The sequence below is a fragment of the Xenopus tropicalis genome, chromosome 1, assembly GCF_000004195.4.
Source record: "Xenopus tropicalis strain Nigerian chromosome 1, UCB_Xtro_10.0, whole genome shotgun sequence".
Taxonomy (NCBI): Eukaryota; Metazoa; Chordata; class Amphibia; order Anura; family Pipidae; genus Xenopus; species Xenopus tropicalis.
This window is the reverse complement of record NC_030677.2, coordinates 130,644,779-130,665,837: the sequence shown is the minus strand read 5'-3', so window position 1 is coordinate 130,665,837 and position 21,059 is coordinate 130,644,779. Positions and strand designations below refer to the sequence as shown.

The 21,059-nt window shown below is 38.3% G+C and overlaps 1 protein-coding gene across 1 annotated transcript in view; it reads right to left on the bottom strand.

The window, feature by feature from the left end:
- Positions 1 to 253: 253 nt before the first annotated feature.
- Positions 254 to 21,059, bottom strand: part of tmc2 (transmembrane channel like 2) — a 38,878-nt gene continuing 18,072 nt past the window's right edge. Inside the window, exons 11-20 of the mRNA XM_002935592.5 lie at positions 20,676 to 20,864; positions 20,350 to 20,529; positions 15,859 to 15,999; positions 15,578 to 15,706; positions 14,437 to 14,504; positions 7,974 to 8,213; positions 6,631 to 6,756; positions 3,675 to 3,753; positions 2,989 to 3,109; positions 254 to 880 (exon numbers count right to left, since the gene is read on the bottom strand). Coding sequence (XP_002935638.2) covers positions 738 to 880; positions 2,989 to 3,109; positions 3,675 to 3,753; positions 6,631 to 6,756; positions 7,974 to 8,213; positions 14,437 to 14,504; positions 15,578 to 15,706; positions 15,859 to 15,999; positions 20,350 to 20,529; positions 20,676 to 20,864 — 1,416 coding nt within the window. The 3' untranslated portion in view covers positions 254 to 737. The remainder of the gene's footprint in view (positions 881 to 2,988; positions 3,110 to 3,674; positions 3,754 to 6,630; positions 6,757 to 7,973; positions 8,214 to 14,436; positions 14,505 to 15,577; positions 15,707 to 15,858; positions 16,000 to 20,349; positions 20,530 to 20,675; positions 20,865 to 21,059) is intronic.

Genomic DNA, 21,059 nt, shown 5'->3' with positions numbered 1-21,059 from the left:
TAATGTCATTTACTTCAAAAATCTACAGGACTACCTGTTTTTTATTTAATAAAAAGGAGAGTATCTGTCCTATAACAACAAGTATTTTGCCCCAGAATTCCATTGCAATAAATTTTTTTGATGCATGCGTCATGTTATTTGCTGCAAGAGACTGTTTTTTGTCACACGGCTAATTTTTTTATGCCAAATTTTTGCCCCGGTTCCCGAAACAATCCACCAATGGCGAAATGTGGAAATTTGCTGTGAATCTACGCTTCCAGAAAATTCCGCTCACTATGCGCCCCCCCCCCAGTGAAATAGATTGCTAAGTTTTTCCATGAGCCATTGCTCACTGCCTAGGTGCTGCACTGGTATCCTGTTACTTTAGCTCTTGGCATTAGCACATGTGCAGTAGAGTAGATCTCGCTATGTTTAATCCACTGCAAATGTTCAAACAGGCATTTGCACAAGGGACACCTCGGATGCTGGTAGGAAGGTAAGTAAAATGCCAGCGGGGCGCTGAGAGAGCTTTTTTCCACAGGACGGTGCACTTTTCTCATAACAGGAGCAGTCGTCTGGGGAAAAAACTTAGCGGCCTATTTTACTGGGGGACACCCAACATTTTGGTCGTACGTCTAGCTAAACACTAACAATAAACACATGTTCACAACAATGTCAATGTAGCAGACAGGTAAACAGATTTAAAACTTAATAAAGCAGCAGGACTTGATAAAATAATTTAATAATCACTGATGGTTTTATCCTTTTCCTTTTGGTTGTTGCACAGTAGGCTGCTTTGGTGCTGGTGGCTTTGTAACAGCCACACGTGGTACACTTGATGTTGGTACAGTCAGCAAAGCAGACTTGCTTGTTGGCTCGTTTTTTACTGCCATATTGCTTTCTACAAATAAAAAAAGATAAAATACATTTTATTAGTGAAGAGGTTTTTGTCTGTAATGTTAACCTATTTTTATAGGTACAACCAGGGACAAATGTCCCTGTCCTATATACAAAAATCTATACTCTTTACGTAATTTGGATCTCCATAACTTAAGTCTTCTAAAAATAATTTAAATATTGAATAAACCCAATAGGCTTGTTTTACCTCCAATAAGGATTAATTATATATTAGTTGGGATCAAGTACAAGGTTCTGTTTTATAATTACAGAGAGAAAGGAAATCATTTTTAAAAACTAGAGTTATTTTCTTATAGTGAAGTCTATGGGAGATGGCCTTTCCGTAATTCAGAACTTTCTGGATAACGGGTTTCCAAATAACGAATATATTTAACATTGGGTCTTTCATAAACATACCTCCCTGAATTTATGAAAAACAAATGGCTTGAATTAATAGCCAATTTCTGCTTGCATATTCTCAGGTACACATGAGCCTGTCAGTACTATTCCAGAAATGTGGTTCTAGCTCCGTCTTACTTAAAGGAAAAGGAAAGTCACAATTAGTGCTGGGTGCCTTAGTTTTGATTGTATTCCATACAGTGATTGTATTCACTTACCTGATACCCCAGGCTGGTGCTCCTGTTAGCATAAAACTGGACTGGCCCGTGGGGGCCTTAATAGAGCACTAAAGAGTGATTCTCTTCTTCCACTTTGTCCTTAAAGGCTACCCTGGCTTCTCACTCTACTGCACATAGACACCCATGGAAAGAAGAAGCAGGAAGTGGATCATTCTGTGGTGCTTGCTGAAAGAACCCTGGGCCAGTGCAGTTTCCTGCTAACAGGAGCACCTAAGTGTATTGGGTATGTGAATACAATTACTGGGGGTACCTAACTAGTTCACTGCCAGCTAAGGGTAGTTGCAGGGTTCCACTTCCATCACAAGGTGGCAATAATTTCTCACTTCATTTACAGTTAACATAAATAGGTTTAATATGTTCTATATCTTTCTTACAGTATTCTTTTGTTTCCTTAAGGGGGTAACTACACAACATCTATTAAGATTATGGTACAGCGTGTAAACTCACTCCTAGTTATAAAGCAAATATTTATTGCCTAAACTTGTATCGTTGGCCTAGGATAAACCTAGGTTTGAAGTAGAGTTAAATGATGGCCTCATATTTGTTGTTTTGTAGGCATTAAAGAAAATACTGTTTTTATACATAGCGTGATTAGCTCTTTCTAATGAATCATTTCTGCAATTAGCATTGCTTCTTACACAAAGGGGCTGATTTACTACGACACAAATTCGAATCCGAATTGGAAAAATTCCGATTGGAAAACGAACATTTTGCGACTTTTTCGTATTTTTTGTGATTTTCGGAAATTGTCGCGACTTTTTCATAACCATTACGACTTGCGCGAAAAAACGCGAGTTTTTCGTAGCCATTACGATTCGCTCGTATCTTGTCGTGACTTTTTCGTATTGAGCGCCCGTAAGCGGCGGGCGAAACTTTCAGACTTAGCATGATTTTGGAAGCCTCCCATAGGACTCAATGGCACCCTGCAGCTCCAACCTGGCCCAAGAAAAGTCACCATACTGAAGCTTGAATGAATCCGAATCTTTCGTACTCGGCGCGAAAGCTGCGAAAAAGTCACGACTTTTCGCACAAGTTTTAATGCTACGAAAAAATCACAACATTTTGCACAACTTTCGCAATGGCTACAAAAAAGTCGCGACAATTTTCCGAAAAATCGCAAAATACCGATCATTACGAAAAAAACGCAGTCGGACGCATTCGGCCCGTTCGTGGGTAAGTAAATGTGCCCCAAAGTGTATTTGGCATTACATATTTTAAGCACCATTATAAGTATGCATTTCTGTTTCTCAGAATGGTACAGCCACAATTTCAGCTGTAACAGACAGTGACAGTATTTGCTTTTTTATACCAATGGTATTGGCAGGGTAGCAGCAAACTAAAGGTTAACTGGGTAACAGGAATTGCAGAGAAAGTACATAAATATTTAAGGTGACCATACACAAGTCAATAAAAGCCACCAACTCGACCCTTCCAGACCAAGCCAGCAGCTTATTGGCCCTCATAAGCTTTCTACCTTGTTCATTCTTCTTCCGCAGTTCCTCTCTGACACTAGGGGGCAGCAGTTCTTCTAAATCATTCATGGTTTCATTGGTTGTAACTGTATTATTTCTTTTATTCTTTTCTTCCTCTCGTTTCTTCATTTGCAAAGAAAAAAAAAATATATATATATATATATATATATATAATTTTGAAGTGTTAATAACAGCTATTTTTCATGGCATACAGTCAGAAAAACAATCCTGATACCAGTTTAATAACTAAAAAGCATACAGGAAAATATCTTTTAACTTTTACGTTGTCCTGAAAACCTTAGAACCTCTACCACAGTATAATGGAGATACAGTACATTCTTTTATGCATTTCTCTCATCTTTAATTTCATATTGGATTGCCTGTCAATTTATTTATCTTCTTTTACCCTTCTAATAAGGGAACTATAATTTTTCAAACAGCGGTTCTTAGGGAGCGTAGGGGTTTTTTGATTCATATTAGTATACATCAACAAAAGCCAGGAATTTTGGGAAAAGTTCTCATGGCCCCCAGTTATAAGAATTTCACACTGCTTGTTCCCAGTTCAACTTTAAATTGATCTTCTCCAAGCCACAGGGCTAGAGAATATTTGGGGCTTTATATTCTTCCATACTCTCCCATTTTTCCCAGATAGATAGATAGATAAAGAAATATGTTAAATTTAACTTACAGCCTGCATTTTCTTCTTAAAGTCAATATTGGCATTCTTGTAAGCTTTAGATATAGCATCAAGATAATAAATAGCCAAGCTAAAAAAAGAGAAATAAGAAAACTTGTATGACTATGGGAAAGCATTTGGTTAAGGGATGCAAACCTATTAAGCAAACAATGATTCATTTGGTTTTATTATGTGAGGGAAAGGTTTAACTCAATCCATAACTATATTACCAATGTTGGTGGCGGTCCTTTCCCCAGCCTCAAAGGAGTCAAAAGGAGTCAAGGGGTCAAAGGAGGCTGAACTATATTTAATGAAGTGCAAGGGCAAGGGTGCTTAAGGGAATTCCCTTTGTCCTTACCCACTTGAGTCCCTACACTTGTTGAGTTCCATCTGGGGAATGATATCACAGCAGTTGTAACATATGCCCTCCCCCAGGGCATATGTTACAACTGCTGGGACTGAGCCAGTAACCCAATAGGTCCTTTACAGAAGCCTGAGATCAAGGTATGTGTAAGGTAAATAGAGAACCTCAGTAACCCCAGTGAAGTGCGCTTGGGGGAAAACTACATTTTTGGGGGATGAAAGAACCAAAGTTCTAAAAATCCCAGCAGTTTGGAGAACAAACAATTAGTGATGGGTGAAATAATTTGCCAGGCATGGATTGCATGAATTGAATTTGATGCGCAACATTTTCGCCATTTTGCGAATCTTTTAAAATATTTGCAAATTTTTCGGCAAAGCAAAATGGGACAAATGCGCTCATCAATACAAACAATCAATATTTCTGGCTGGTTCACTATGTGCCAAATTTATGTTTACATTTTCCCTTCATATAAATCTCAAGTTGTGATTGTGGTTCACTAGTAGAGATGTAGCGAACTGTTCGCCGGCGAACTAATTCGCGCGAACATCGGGTGTTCGCAAGTCCGCAAATTTGCGAACTTTTGGCGATGTTCGCCATTTTGGGTTCGCCGCGGTTTTTTTTGCGCCGCGTTTTTTCGCCTCGGTTTTTTCTGCCGCGTTTTTTCGCTTCGGTTTTTCGCCTTTGCGTATACATAGGAATAGCTTGCGGGGTTTTTTTGGCGTTATTTTTTGGCGTTTTTTTTACAAAGTATTTTTCAGAGAAATTTTTGCCCTTGATCCCCCTCCTGCATGCCACTGTCCAGGTCGTGGCACCCTTTAAACAACTTTAAAATCAGTTTTCTGGCCAGAAATGGCTTTTCTAGGTTTTAAAGTTCGCCTTCCCATTGAAGTCTATGGGGTTCGCAAAGTTTTGCCGAAAGTCCGCGAACGGGTTCGTGAACATTTTTGGCGATGTTCGCTACATCCCTATTCACTAGGTGGGGAATTACAGCATATCCTGCCCTGACCCTAGGTGGAGGCACCAGGCATTTTGTACTTTGCTGTTGTATAAAGTAAAAGTAATGGTTTCATTTTGCTTGTTAGCTTCAGAATATCAGTTATAAATAGTGATGAGCGAATGTTTTCACCAGGCATGGATTCGCAGCGAATTTCCACATTTCGCCATTGGCGAATTGTTTTGCTTAACTTCCGTGAAAATTCGCAAAATTTTTTTTTTTGTTGTGCGTCAAATTGGGTGCAGTCGCATCAAAAAGGGCGCGATTGCGTCAAAAAAAGGGGTGCAGTCGCGGCAAGTAATTCTAATTTTTAAAAATGATTTTCTTTTTCTCTGTAATAATAAAACAGTACCACGTACTTGATCACAACTAAGATATAATTAATCCTTATTGGATGCAAAACAATCCTTTTGGGTTTATTTAATATTTAAATGATTTTAGCAGACTTAAGGTATGGAGATCCAAATTACAGAAAGATACCTTATCTGGAAAACCCCAGGTCCCAAGCACTCTGGATAATGGGTCCCCTCATGTGCACAGGAAGGACCTGCTGGTGAATAAAGCTTTAGAGAGATCTTTATTTCTCTAATGTGCTTTCTGAGTACTCCACTCTCTGACTATGATCAACCAGGTATGTGCAGTAGCCTTGTGCAGGTAGATACCTGCACAAGGCTACTGCGCATACCTGGTTGATTTTAATGGGAGCAGGGGCAGTGAGCATGCCCAATAGGCACCTCTTTGAGGTCTTCATAGTCAGACAGCAAAAGGGGGCAGGGCTTCATGCTAGACAAGGATGTCAGTAAATAATCTGCAGTTCAGCTGCTTGGAAAAGCAAAATAAATATGCATGCAGAGAGAAAGGTAAGTTATTCTGGAGGCTGTTTAATTTTACTTCTTAACTGAGGAAGCAGATAAATGACCAAATGCCATGCATCTGTTCCTAAGGGAGGCAACCTAAGTCTTGTTTTAGGGATCTATCCTCTGCTTTATTTGGCACCTAAAAACATGTTGCCACAACAAAGTTGTCCTCTGCCGCTTCTCTTCATGTTCAATGGTGACTGCACTAAGAGAAGACTTAATAAAAGGGGCAGAGTAAAGGCAGGGAGTTTTAGAGCAATAAAGTAGTGCCAGGTAGCCTTTAAAAGCATACTGTCATAATACATTTAAAATCTGTATCATATAAGTAACTCTTTAAATTCCATAGGAAAAAAACCTCAAAACAATAATCCCTCTATGATTCATGCAACAAAAACAGAGTAAAACAAAGTGAATCATTGCACTATTCATCATCATCCTACCTGAGGTCACGATTTACTTATAGGACACACTAATCTGTAATTGCTCCAATTGCAATGAGGATCAGTTGAGACATCCCAGGATGAGGGGGTCACTACAACTTCCTCAAAAGGTTACATTACCAGGCAACAACTGAGTGCTGGGCAGGTAGTAACCGAACTATGCTCTGATGTGAATTCACCATGGCATAACATAGGGATACACATATATCTCAAGAATTTGGTTCTGGGAACTCTTGTTACACACAGCTAGGTAAGGGCACTGAGAAACACGGAACTACAATAGTCTGAACTATAAATGTTGTGGCCAACTTACACCATAAGAAGTACAGCTGCTATAATGATCCCTGGATTTGACACGTAGCCAAAAATTTTACTGACAAAATTAGGGAAATCCTTCTCAATGGTCTCTTGAATTACATCAAACATTCTATTCTTTCCACTAAAAAAACAAACAAACAAACAAACAAACAAAATGAATTAAAAAATGGTCTAGAGCTATCATCATGTTCTAACAGGCAAAATATATAAACTGTCATATTATACAGTAAGATTATCCTATCATTAGGGAAGGCTAAAGGGAAAACTATTAAAATGTGAAACATTTTTTGATAAAAATTCTGCAACAAATATTCTAATATCCCCTTATTTACTTGACTTTTGAAGAGCAAGCACTAGGACATATGGGTATTTTTACATATATGTTATTGAATACAAACTACAAACAGGAAATATTACTAATACTATTTATATTGTTACATTGGATAATTGCAAGATTTTGTATTATGTATCAGACATACCTAACTACGGCGTTTCATAAAATCTCTAAAACCTCTAAAAATATTTGAGAAAAGCTTTTCTAGTTGTACAGGTACAGGACCCATTATCTGAAACTGAATTAAGGGAAGGCCAACTACTATACACTCCATTTAAATCAAATAATTCAAATTGAAATAGTTCAAAGTGATTTCCTTTTTTTCTGTAATGATAAAACATATATTGATGGTAACTAAGCTGTGTGAATCCATATTGGTGGAAAAACCATACTATTTTGTTTATTTAATGTTTAAATGATTCTTTGCTAGACTCAAAGTACAGAAAAACCTCCAGAAGATCCTGAGCATTTTTGATAACGATTGCATACCTGTACAAGATTTTTCTTAGAATTATGAGCCAGATTCAATTAAATGAAAAAAACATAACTCCTAATTCAATTTCACATTTAACAGATGATGTCAGTGGAGTTGCCATGAGATAAACCATCAGGTACTGAAAGTTTTTCTCCTCTTATATGGACCTTCATCTGATATCTGCAGTTTATGCAACTACTTTTCTGGTGGGCATTTGTATCAATAACTGTAATGTAATGTAGGCCATAAGGTTAGGCCTGATCATTGATTATATAATGCACCTTAGGTTTCAACCAGAAAAAAATCCAGTAATTTTTTAGGTCCCCAATCTCTCTTAGTGCTTAATTTATACATATTATAAATACATAACATATTATGAGAAGTAAGTAACCCATATTTAAAGATACTGATATTATGTCACCATAAATGCTGGGGACTGTATATAATGTACTCTTCAGATACTATCTATCTATCTATCTATCTATCTATCTATCTATCATTTATCTATGGTTATGTAATATCTGGTTACCTGAAAGGTCCACAGTCAAATGAGGGAGACAGAGACATGATGGTGTATGCAACTGGAAGCAAGCTCATGAAGAGAACGAGTAACAAAAGCCCCATGTAAAAATTGTTTGATTTGGATGCTTTGAAAACACGTTCGTGTGGGACATTGCTGCTCATTACAGCCCAACACTGTAAGTACATGGAAGATAAAAGACGTAGGACATTCACACCAATTAATCCAGGGGCATAAAAGGAGCCCATCCTAAAAAGAGAAAAGGAAAATAGCAATATCATCAAGAAGACAAGCCATGCCATTTGCATCAGGCGTCTGCATTATGTTTGTGCTGCTGTTCATAATTTCCACTCATTCAGTTTAAGATACAATGAAATGAGAGTTCCCCTTACCTTCACTAGCCTGTACAGTGGTTTATCATTTGAGTTTTTAATCAGTATGTTTCTCCTCTGAAAGAATTATCAAGCAGAAGATAATAATACAGGGGGGATTATTGCATTCTAAAGCAGAATTCACAGGTTTCTGAGTTGCTATATAACTTGAATTTGAAGATCAATTACTCATAATATACTTTATATTGTGAGCTGGTTCCTAACTTGGAAACTGACAGTAGCCTTAAGCATGTGCTGTGTGTCATTAGATTAAGAAGATGGGGCTCTGCTGTGGCCGTCTGCATTGGCACAGATTGTCAGCTAGGACTGTAGTCACCTTGGGATGGTACTGGATATAATGTGTAGCTTTTTTTTTCTAGCCAACTTCTGTGTTCTACTTTAATGCATACTAAACCTGCTTAAATGGTAAAAATACTAATACATTGCACATAAAAAATAAATCTTTTCAGTTGTACATGGAAATCTAGGAGGCAAAGGTCTCATTGTAGAAGGATGGCTGTAAATTGTGTATAAAACTTTAATCTGTAGATTTTTTGGAAATATTAAAGGAGACATTTCATATCACCTTCATATTCAGTTATATGATTCATCTTTCTTCAATCTATGTAATCTTGCAGAAAAAAAACGATTTGAATGCATTTTACCTGCTAAAATCGTTTTTATATCAGAGCTGCAGAGAGATCTTCACTCCTCTGAAGCTAAACTGAAATGAGAGATGGGAGTGTCTCTTCATTCTCCCACAGGAAATGGTCACAGCACTGACTGACAGGCTGAACTCTGCTGTAGCAGGGAAACCCCTCCCACCTCCCTGCCTGTGTATCTGTTACCAGTCTGCACATAGCTGTCCTGTGCTGCTGCCTGATCTTTACAAGTTGCAGGGAGTTGTTGCAGGAGAAAATACCAAAAAACAGCCAGTTTAGGTATCAAAGTACAAGTTGCAGGGAGTTGTTGCAGGAGAAAATACCAAAAAACGGCCAGTTTAGGTGTCAAAGTACAAGTTGCAGGGAGTTGTTGCAGGAGAAAGTACAAAAAAAAACCCAGTTTAGGTGTCAAAGTACAAGTTGCAGGGAGTTGTTGCAGGAGAAAATACAAAAAAAACCCCAGTTTAGGTGTCAAAGTACAAGTTGCAGGGAGTTGTTGCAGGAGAAAATAAAAAAAAAACCCAGTTTAGTTATCAAAGTACAAGTTGCAGGGAGTTGTTGCAGGAGAAAAACCAAAAAACAGCCAGTTTAGGTATCAAAGTACAAGTTGCAGGGAGTTGTTGCAGGAGAAAATACCAAAAAACAGCCAGTTTAGGTATCAAAGTACAAGTTGCAGGGAGTTGTTGCAGGGGAAAATACCAAAAAACGGCCAGTTTAGGTATCAAAGTACAAGTTGCAGGGAGTTGTTGCAGGAGAAAATACCAAAAAACAGCCAGTTTAGGTGTCAAAGTACAAGTTGCAGGGAGTTGTTGCAGGGGAAAATACCAAAAAACAGCCAGTTTAGGTGTCAAAGTACAAGTTGCAGGGAGTTGTTGCAGGAGAAAATACAAAAAAAACCCAGTTTAGGTGTCAAAGTACAAGTTGCAGGGAGTTGTTGCAGGAGAAAATACAAAAAAAACCCAGTTTAGGTATCAAAGTACAAGTTGCAGGGAGTTGTTGCAGGGGATAATACCAAAAAAAACCAGTTTAGGTATCAAAGTACAAGTTGCAGGGAGTTGTTGCAGGAGAAAATACAAAAAAAACCCAGTTTAGGTATCAAAGTACAAGTTGCAGGGAGTTGTTGCAGGAGAAAATACAAAAAAAACCCAGTTTAGGTATCAAAGTACAAGTTGCAGGGAGTTGTTGCAGGAGAAAATACAAAAAAAACCCAGTTTAGGTATCAAAGTACAAGTTGCAGGGAGTTGTTGCAGGAGAAAATACAAAAAAAACCCAGTTTAGGTATCAAAGTACAAGTTGCAGGGAGTTGTTGCAGGGGAAAATACCAAAAAAAACCCAGTTTAGGTGTCAAAGTACAAGTTGCAGGGAGTTGTTGCAGGAGAAAATACAAAAAAAACCCAGTTTAGGTGTCAAAGTACAAGTTGCAGGGAGTTGTTGCAGGAGAAAATACAAAAAAAACCCAGTTTAGGTATCAAAGTACAAGTTGCAGGGAGTTGTTGCAGGGGAAAATACCAAAAAAACCCAGTTTAGGTGTCAAAGTACAAGTTGCAGGGAGTTGTTGCAGGAGAAAATACAAAAAAAACCCAGTTTAGGTATCAAAGTACAAGTTGCAGGGAGTTGTTGCAGGAGAAAATACAAAAAAAAACCCAGTTTAGGTGTCAAAGTACAAGTTGCAGGGAGTTGTTGCAGGAGAAAATACAAAAAAAACCCAGTTTAGGTGTCAAAGTACAAGTTGCAGGGAGTTGTTGCAGGAGAAAATACAAAAAAAAACCCCAGTTTAGGTGTCAAAGTACAAGTTGCAGGGAGTTGTTGCAGGAGAAAATACCAAAAAAACCCAGTTTAGGTATCAAAGTACAAGTTGCAGGGAGTTGTTGCAGGAGAAAATACAAAAAAACCCAGTTTAGGTGTCAAAGTACAAGTTGCAGGGAGTTGTTGCAGGAGAAAATACAAAAAAAACCCAGTTTAGGTGTCAAAGTACAAGTTGCAGGGAGTTGTTGCAGGAGAAAATACAAAAAAAACCCAGTTTAGGTGTCAAAGTACAAGTTGCAGGGAGTTATTGCAGGAGAAAATACAAAAAAAACCCAGTTTAGGTGTCAAAGTACAAGTTGCAGGGAGTTGTTGCAGGAGAAAATACAAAAAAAAACCAGTTTAGGTATCAAAGTACAAGTTGCAGGGAGTTGTTGCAGGAGAAAATACCAAAAAACGGCCAGTTTAGGTGTCAAAGTACAAGTTGCAGGGAGTTGTTGCAGGAGAAAATACAAAAAAAAACCCAGTTTAGGTGTCAAAGTACAAGTTGCAGGGAGTTGTTGCAGGAGAAAATACAAAAAAAAACCCCAGTTTAGGTGTCAAAGTACAAGTTGCAGGGAGTTGTTGCAGGAGAAAATACAAAAAAAACCCAGTTTAGGTATCAAAGTACAAGTTGCAGGGAGTTGTTGCAGGAGAAAAACCAAAAAACAGCCAGTTTAGGTATCAAAGTACAAGTTGCAGGGAGTTGTTGCAGGAGAAAATACCAAAAAACAGCCAGTTTAGGTATCAAAGTACAAGTTGCAGGGAGTTGTTGCAGGGGAAAATACCAAAAAACGGCCAGTTTAGGTATCAAAGTACAAGTTGCAGGGAGTTGTTGCAGGAGAAAATACCAAAAAACAGCCAGTTTAGGTGTCAAAGTACAAGTTGCAGGGAGTTGTTGCAGGGGAAAATACCAAAAAACAGCCAGTTTAGGTGTCAAAGTACAAGTTGCAGGGAGTTGTTGCAGGAGAAAATACAAAAAAAACCCAGTTTAGGTGTCAAAGTACAAGTTGCAGGGAGTTGTTGCAGGAGAAAATACAAAAAAAACCCCAGTTTAGGTATCAAAGTACAAGTTGCAGGGAGTTGTTGCAGGGGAAAATACCAAAAAAACCCAGTTTAGGTATCAAAGTACAAGTTGCAGGGAGTTGTTGCAGGAGAAAATACAAAAAAAAACCAGTTTAGGTATCAAAGTACAAGTTGCAGGGAGTTGTTGCAGGAGAAAATACAAAAAAAACCCAGTTTAGGTATCAAAGTACAAGTTGCAGGGAGTTGTTGCAGGAGAAAATACAAAAAAAACCCAGTTTAGGTATCAAAGTACAAGTTGCAGGGAGTTGTTGCAGGAGAAAATACAAAAAAAACCCAGTTTAGGTATCAAAGTACAAGTTGCAGGGAGTTGTTGCAGGGGAAAATACCAAAAAAAACCCAGTTTAGGTGTCAAAGTACAAGTTGCAGGGAGTTGTTGCAGGAGAAAATACAAAAAAAACCCAGTTTAGGTGTCAAAGTACAAGTTGCAGGGAGTTGTTGCAGGAGAAAATACAAAAAAAAACCCAGTTTAGGTGTCAAAGTACAAGTTGCAGGGAGTTGTTGCAGGAGAAAATACAAAAAAAACCCCAGTTTAGGTGTCAAAGTACAAGTTGCAGGGAGTTGTTGCAGGAGAAAATACCAAAAAAAACCAGTTTAGGTATCAAAGTACAAGTTGCAGGGAGTTGTTGCAGGAGAAAATACAAAAAAACCCAGTTTAGGTGTCAAAGTACAAGTTGCAGGGAGTTGTTGCAGGAGAAAATACAAAAAAAACCCAGTTTAGGTGTCAAAGTACAAGTTGCAGGGAGTTGTTGCAGGAGAAAATACAAAAAAAACCCAGTTTAGGTGTCAAAGTACAAGTTGCAGGGAGTTGTTGCAGGAGAAAATACAAAAAAAAACCAGTTTAGGTATCAAAGTACAAGTTGCAGGGAGTTGTTGCAGGAGAAAATACCAAAAAAACCCAGTTTAGGTATCAAAGTACAAGTTGCAGGGAGTTGTTGCAGGGGAAAATACCAAAAAAAACCCAGTTTAGGTATCAAAGTACAAGTTGCAGGGAGTTGTTGCAGGAGAAAATACAAAAAAAAACCCAGTTTAGGTATCAAAGTACAAGTTGCAGGGAGTTGTTGCAGGAGAAAATACAAAAAAAACCCAGTTTAGGTGTCAAAGTACAAGTTGCAGGGAGTTGTTGCAGGAGAAAATACCAAAAAAACCCAGTTTAGGTATCAAAGTACAAGTTGCAGGGAGTTGTTGCAGGAGAAAATACAAAAAAACCCCAGTTTAGGTATCAAAGTACAAGTTGCAGGGAGTTGTTGCAGGAGAAAATACAAAAAAAAAACCCAGTTTAGGTGTCAAAGTACAAGTTGCAGGGAGTTGTTGCAGGAGAAAATACAAAAAAAAACCCAGTTTAGGTGTCAAAGTACAAGTTGCAGGGAGTTGTTGCAGGAGAAAATACAAAAAAAACCCCAGTTTAGGTGTCAAAGTACAAGTTGCAGGGAGTTGTTGCAGGAGAAAATACCAAAAAAACCCAGTTTAGGTATCAAAGTACAAGTTGCAGGGAGTTGTTGCAGGAGAAAATACAAAAAAAACCCAGTTTAGGTGTCAAAGTACAAGTTGCAGGGAGTTGTTGCAGGGGAAAATACCAAAAAAAACCAGTTTAGGTATCAAAGTACAAGTTGCAGGGAGTTGTTGCAGGAGAAAATACAAAAAAAACCCAGTTTAGGTGTCAAAGTACAAGTTGCAGGGAGTTGTTGCAGGGGAAAATACAAAAAAAAACCAGTTTAGGTGTCAAAGTACAAGTTGCAGGGAGTTGTTGCAGGAGAAAATACAAAAAAAAACCCAGTTTAGGTGTCAAAGTACAAGTTGCAGGGAGTTGTTGCAGGGGAAAATACAAAAAAAACCCAGTTTAGGTGTCAAAGTACAAGTTGCAGGGAGTTGTTGCAGGGGAAAATACAAAAAAAACCCAGTTTAGGTATCAAAGTACAAGTTGCAGGGAGTTGCATGTAAAAACAAACACATTTCTTTTCATTAGGTACAGTCTATAGAATAGACTCCTTTAGTATGAAAAACGTTTTTTTTGGCAAAATATTATTTTTCAATAAAGAGATTTAAGAGGCTTACTTACAAGGATCGAGTCACAGACGCTGCCAGCCAAGTGAATAGCTTTTCAGGAGGGCTGGGCGGGGCTGGGAGCAGAACAAGAGAGAAGAACCCCAGCGTGACTGACGTGGGCGGGGAAATGACATCACCAAAGTCCCCGCCCACATCTCACGCCCACTCCTCTCTCATTGGCTGCAGCGTGTCTATGGGAAAGAAGCTAGGGCCGGCGGCCTGAGCTGAAGATAGAGACATGCTTCTGGCAGGAAGCCCTGTGGATGGGAGGGGCTGCAGTGTTTCAGCAGGGATTTAACAGCCTTCTTGAAGAGTAAGTAGAAAATAAACTTTATTGTATTCAATTTTTCTGTGTTAGCTGCTTTTTAAGATAAAGTGAAAATTTATTGTATATGTCTCCTTTAAAATGATTTAAAATCTTATAATAGCAGTGCAGTACCAATAAATACATTAGGAAGCAAGTACGAAGGTTATTTCATAATTCTCAAAGAAAGGTAAGTCCCACCCATATCTTATTTGTAAGCTCACCAGATCATGCCTTGATTAAAAATGAGTCCAAGGACATTGCCACTGATGTCAAATTCAGCATATGAGGGCTAAAAATCAAATAAACACAATAGTGTTATCAACAGTTTCAACAAGCATCAAATATGGCGTTGAGGAAGACAAAGAAATGAAAGGCCGATTATTGTTAAAATGTATGCACAGAGTACAGAGTTTTTAGGAACAGATGGTAAAAACTTATAGGGATTATTTTATGGCCCTGTTCTAAGTATAGGAGCACCATGGCCACAAAATCATAGGTAGGTCTTTACTATCCTTTGTGAATAGAAGCCTATTTTACCACTTTCCCAAAATGATGTACATTAGAGATGTAGCGAACTGTTCGCCGGCGAACATCGGGTGTTCGCGTTCGCGCAAATTCGCGGACTTTTGGCGATGTTCGCCACTTTGGGTTCGCCGCGTTTTTTTTTTGGCGCCGCGTTTTTTTGCCTTGGTTTTTCCGCCGCGTTTTTTCGCTTCGTTTTATCGCCTATGCATAGACATAGGAATAGCTTGCGTTTTTTTTTTTGGCGTTATTTTTTTGCGTTTTTTTTTTTTTGCGTTATTTTTTGGCGTTTTTTTTTTTGGCGCTTTTTTTTGGCGTTTTTTTTACAAGTATTTTTCTGAGAAGTTTTTGCCCTTGATCCCCCTCCTGCATGCCACTGTCCAGGTCGTGGCACCCTTTAAACAACTTTAAAATCATTTTTCTGGCCAGAAATGGCTTTTCTAGGTTTTAAAGTTCGCCTTCCCATTGAAGTCTATGGGGTTCGCAAAGTTCGCGAATATTCGCGAGTTTTGGCGAAAGTCCGCGAACGGGTTCGCGAACATTTTTGCGCGGGTTCGCTACATCCCTAATGTACATCTCTGTGAGTGACATAATATATTGGTAACAGTAGAAGTACAAGACTAAGGGGCAGATTTATTATGCTGTGTAAAAAACAGTGAAGTTCTCCATTCATTTTACACAGCATTTTCGGCAAATTGAATTTTACACATCATAATAAATAGGCCCCCAGATGTACTATTACCACAGGAGAACTACACCTTACTAAAAAAATCTATTTTCAAATATACTGGAAAACAACTATACAACTATACACTATAAAACAACTGTGAATTAACTCACAAAGCCAGCTTCCAGATCCCAGCACCAGCAGTAGTTCAGGAATCGGACAATAAGAGCACGACCAAAATCTCCCAGAAGAATCGTTATATAAGTCACTTCTGTATCTGACACAGTGAGTTTTACGAACTCCTATTAAGAGAGATGAAGTTTTACAAACTCCTGTTAAGAGAGATATACTACGTATAGCAGACAGGTGATAACTTATGTTTCTTCTTGAGATTAAATCCTAGCAGTTTGTTTTATTTGTGCAATATTTACAGTTAAATTACATAGTTACTCACAATGCCTACAGTTGTTTCCCAGCATGGACCTCTGGGGACATCTGCTGGAGCCATAGTTGGATTTGCAGAATCATTGTGCATAGCTGTATAATTGGCTAAAATCGCCATTGTCGTGTTTTTAACCACCGCTTCTTCAGCCAACTAAAACAAAAGAACACTCTGATTATCGAGGTGACACTTCTACCATCCCCAATTCCAGAGAAAACAATTCATATAATCCTATATAGCACTACCTATACAAACAAAACAATTTACTCCATGTTAGTCAGCACATAAAAAGGAAAACCTACAATTAGATGGCTTTAGTATTATTAAGAAAAATATTTAAAAATGTACAGTTTGTTCAATATACTGTGTGAAAAATATTTGTGGAATATATACAGACAGAGCAACCAGTCTTAAAACACTATGGAAATGACATTGGGTAAAAGGCAGCATACAATGCCCTACAATCCTTCTGCATTGCTTTTATGCAGTCTGCAAATCTCTATTGGCAAAATGATGTGCAAAACCTTCATTTACTGTACATTGGGGTATTCATTTATGTTCATTTGATGTAAATTTTGTGCAGGTTACTTTCTGTACTTCTTTTTAATACACACACTGAAGGGGCCACTTACTAATGCTCAATGTTTCCAGTTCGGGCTTTTTGTTGCCAAAGAGCCGATTTTGCCGCAGAATTTTTTCACAGCTTATTATGCAACAAATCCAAATAAAAAAAAAAAATGCCAGCTAAAATCTGTCAAGATCAAGTCAATGGCAGATGTTTCTTTTACAACTGGAAGATCTTTCTTTGTTTCATGGTCTTAGAGGTTTTTGGATTTTTAGCACTGGCTTTTGCGCAACAAATCAAAAAAAGTTGTGGTTTTCACGTATTTTCTGCAGCTTTTTGTTGTCTGTGCTTTTTCAATTCGGATTTTTTTGATAAATGACTGACATTCAGGGAAATAAGTTTAAAAATAAAAACCATGAAATTTTGAATGTTAAGAGCCATGAATTTTCCGTCAATTATATGCTTATAACTGGTGCTTAGTGACGTCATCAGTTATAATCTGTGTTTAGTGATGTCATTTTTGTCACACTACAATTTGTGTAGTGGGGGATTTTAATTACCCTGATATTGACTGGGGCAATAGTACTGCCAGGACAGTAAATGGGAACAAGTTTATAAACTTGCTGCATGACAACTTTATGTCACAAGTTGTTGAGGAGCCAACCAGGAACCATGCTATACTAGATCTAGTGATCTCTAATGACCCAGAACGTATAGCAAATGTGCAAGTGGTTGAACCCCTGGGTAATAGTGACCATAATGTTATTTCATTTAATGTTTGGTGCAGGAAACAAATTTACACGGGGGCAACAAAGACAATGAATTTTAGGAAGGCAAATTTTAGCTCCTTAAGGGCAGCGCTTCAGGGCATAGATTGGGGCATTATGTTTTCTGATAAAAACACAGAGCAGAAATGGTTGTCATTTAAAATGATATTAAATCATTACTGTTCTCAATTTATTCCATTAATAAGAAAAAGTAGAAGTGTTAAGAATCGCCCTATGTGGCTTAACTCTGAGGTAAAGAAGTTAATAGGGAAAAAAAGGAAAGCTTTTAAGAAATATAAGTCAGAGGGGACAGTAGCTGCGTTTAATGAGTATAAACACTATAACAAGTGTTGTAAAACAGCAATCCGAAAGGCAAAGATAGAAAATGAGGAGCGCATCGTGGCCGAGGCCAAGACTAACCCCAAAAAGTTTTTTAAGTATATTAATAGTAAAAAGATGCAGGTTGAGGGTGTGGCCCCATTGAGTTATAATAACAATATGGTTACAGCGGATACAGAAAAGGCAGATGTGCTTAACCAGTTCTTTTCTTCTGTGTATACAGTAGAGGAGCCAGTGGGCCAAGTCCCACCCAATAGCTGCACTGTTGCCTCAGCTCCAACTACACAGTGGTTGGCACAGGATATGGTGCTTACAGGGTTACACAAGATAAATGTAAACAAGGCACCTGGGCCAGATGGAATACACCCTCGGGTACTGAGAGAGCTAGGGGCAGAATTGCAGTGGCCCTTGTTTCTGATATTCTCAGACTCTCTTTCATCAGGTATGGTACCTAGGGATTGGAAGAAGGCGAATGTCATTCCTATATTTAAAAAGGGAGTAAGATCTCAGCCTGGCAATTATAGGCTTGTAAGTTTGACATCCGTGGTGGGCAAGTTATTTGAAGGCTTATTAAGGGATCACATTCAAAATTATGTAGTGGAGAATGCCATTATGAGCAGTAATCAGCATGGCTTTATGAAGGACAGGTCATGTCAGACCAATTTAATTGCTTTTTATGATGAGGTAAGTAAGAAGCTGGACAGTGGGGATGCAGTAGATATCATCTATTTGGATTTTGCCAAAGCATTTGATACCGTTCCCCACAAACGACTGCTAAGGCATATTGGTCTTAGTGAGGTCGTTTGCACATGTATAGAACACTGGCTACAGGATCGGGTACAGAGGGTGGTTGTTAATGGTACATTCTCTACTTGGAGTAAGGTTCTCAGTGGGGTCCCTCAGGGTTCTGTACTGGGTCCACTTTTGTTTAATTTGTTCATAAATGACTTAGGGGAGGGTATTATGAGTAATGTTTGCAGGTGACACAAAACTCTGCAGACCAGTCAATTCTATCCAGGATGTGACATCCCTGCAGCAGGATCTTGACCAACTGGCAATCTGGGCAGCTAAGTGGCAGATGAGATTTAATGTGGATAAATGTAAGGTCATGCACCTGGGATGTAAAAATATGCAAGCCCCGTATACCCTTAATGGGACTGCACTAGGCAAATCCCTAATGGAGAAGGACCTTGGAGTCCTTGTAGATAATAAACTTGGCTGTAGCAAGCAATGCCAGGCAGCAGCTGCAAGGGCAAACAAGGTTTTGAGCTGTATTAAAAGGGGTATAGATTCACGGGAGGAGGGGGTTATTCTTCCCCTTTACAGAGCGCTGGTAAGGCCCCATCTAGAATATGCTGTTCAGTTTTGGTCTCCAGTGCTCAAACGGGACATTATTGAGTTAGAGAGGGTCCAGAGAAGGGCAACTAAGCTGGTAAAGGGTATGGAAAGTCTCAGTTATGAAGAAAGACTGGCCAAGTTGGGTCTGTTTACACTGGAGAAGAGGCGCTTAAGAGGTGACATGATAACTATGTATAAATATATAAAGGGATCATATAATAACCTTTCTAATGTTTTATTTACCAGTAGGTCCTTCCAACGGACACGAGGGCACCCACTTCGTTTAGAAGAAGGGAGGTTCCACTTAAACATTCGGAAAGGATTTTTTACTGTGAGAGCTGTGAAGTTCTGGAATTCCCTCCCCGAATCAGTCGTGCTGGCTGATACATTATATAACTTTAAGAAGGGGCTGGATGGATTCTTAGCAAGTGAGGGAATACAGGGTTATGGGAGATAGCTCTTAGTACTAGTTGATCCAGGGACTGGTCCGATTGCCATCTTGGAGTCAGGAAGGAATTTTTTCCCCTCTGAGGCAAATTAGAGAGGCTTCAGATGGGGTTTTTTGCCTTCCTCTGGATCAACTAGTAGTTAGGCAGGTTATATATAGGCATTATGGTTGAACTTGATGGACGTATGTCTTTTTTCAACCCAACTTACTATGTTACTATGTTACTATGACTAAAACTTTAGCCTCATGCCTTTATATAGTCATGGAACTCCTCAATGAGCTATAATATCTTTCTATTTTACAATAAGGGGGTACATTATTATCTTATGATAGAAAAGAGCCATGAATATCCAGTAAATGATATCCTTATAATGATTTCTGTTCTGCCACATGACTAACTAAAACCTGTTTATTTTAGTAAATAAATTACCCCCCTGTTGTAAAATATAAGGATATTACAAGTCACCTCATGCTTTAATATGGTCGTGGAGTTCAGAAACTTTCCTATGCCTACATTTTACAACAGGAGGTACATTACTCACTATATAATAGACATAAAAAGGATAGGTAACACGTGTATGTTGCAGAATTGAAACTCCAAGGGCCATATTTCTCTTGCTGTGTAAAAAACGGCAAGAAAATTTGCCACACATCGCCAGGTGTAAAAATTGGCATAATTTTTTTACACTTTTTTCTTCCGCTGGAACTTACATAAAGTAACAGCATAAAATCTGCCGTTCGGACGGCAATCTTCTCTGTTTATTTTACACAACTCTTTATGCCATTTCTTCTGCAAATTTCTTCAAGCATTTTTTAGAAAAATTATCTTTCACCCATCTTTTCAAGGTGGGTGGGATGAAATAATTACAACATTGGTTGTGTGTTAAAACAAAATTCTCTGTGGAGAATGGGAGTGACCTGTTGACGGCAGATGACTTCTACAACATCATTATTAAATATTCTTCTCACAAATAGCTGAACATACTCCATATTCATTTCAGTCTCTGCTCTGTACAGTTTTTTAGATTCTGCTGTTAATGCATTACCTTTGAATTCACATCATCAATTAAAGCCAACAAGAATGTGTAGAGATTTCCCAGAAACAGAGCAAATATCCTCCCAAGCTGCCATTTTAAGGCATATCTAGGGTGATAGTCTTCCATAACAGCAATGGTTTCAAAAAGTGGAGGACAAAACATTGATAGCAGAGACATAACAATTTCTATCTGCAACAGAAGAAACCTCATTAATCATATGTGAAACAAAATGGTCATTGGTTTATTTAATACATTGTTTGTTAAGTCAAAAGAAAAATACCTAAACGTGTCACATAATAACACATAAGCAAACCCATCCGATTATACCTTCTTACCTCATTATTCTGGTACCAGCTTGGGTTATCTAATTTCTTGAATTGCTGTGACCGCTTTACAACAAAATAAATAAGATAACCACTTCCCCCCAGGCAAATTAAAATGAGAATATTTGCTAGAAATATTAGAAAACGCCGCAGGTGAACATTTTCTTCTTTTGTATTCTCCTGTTCATCCACAATAGATTCCTAAAAGGAAAATAAAATAAACAAGACAAGTAGTGTAGCCTGTAGTGTCACATATAGGAACAACTTCATATGTGGCAGACATCATTGCCCACAGCTGTAATGAATGGCAAATCTTGAGCCCTAAATTTTTAATTAAGTGTTTGAATTTGATGTGCTTTTTAAATTAATTGGGATTGAAGGATGGCCCACTGTTAC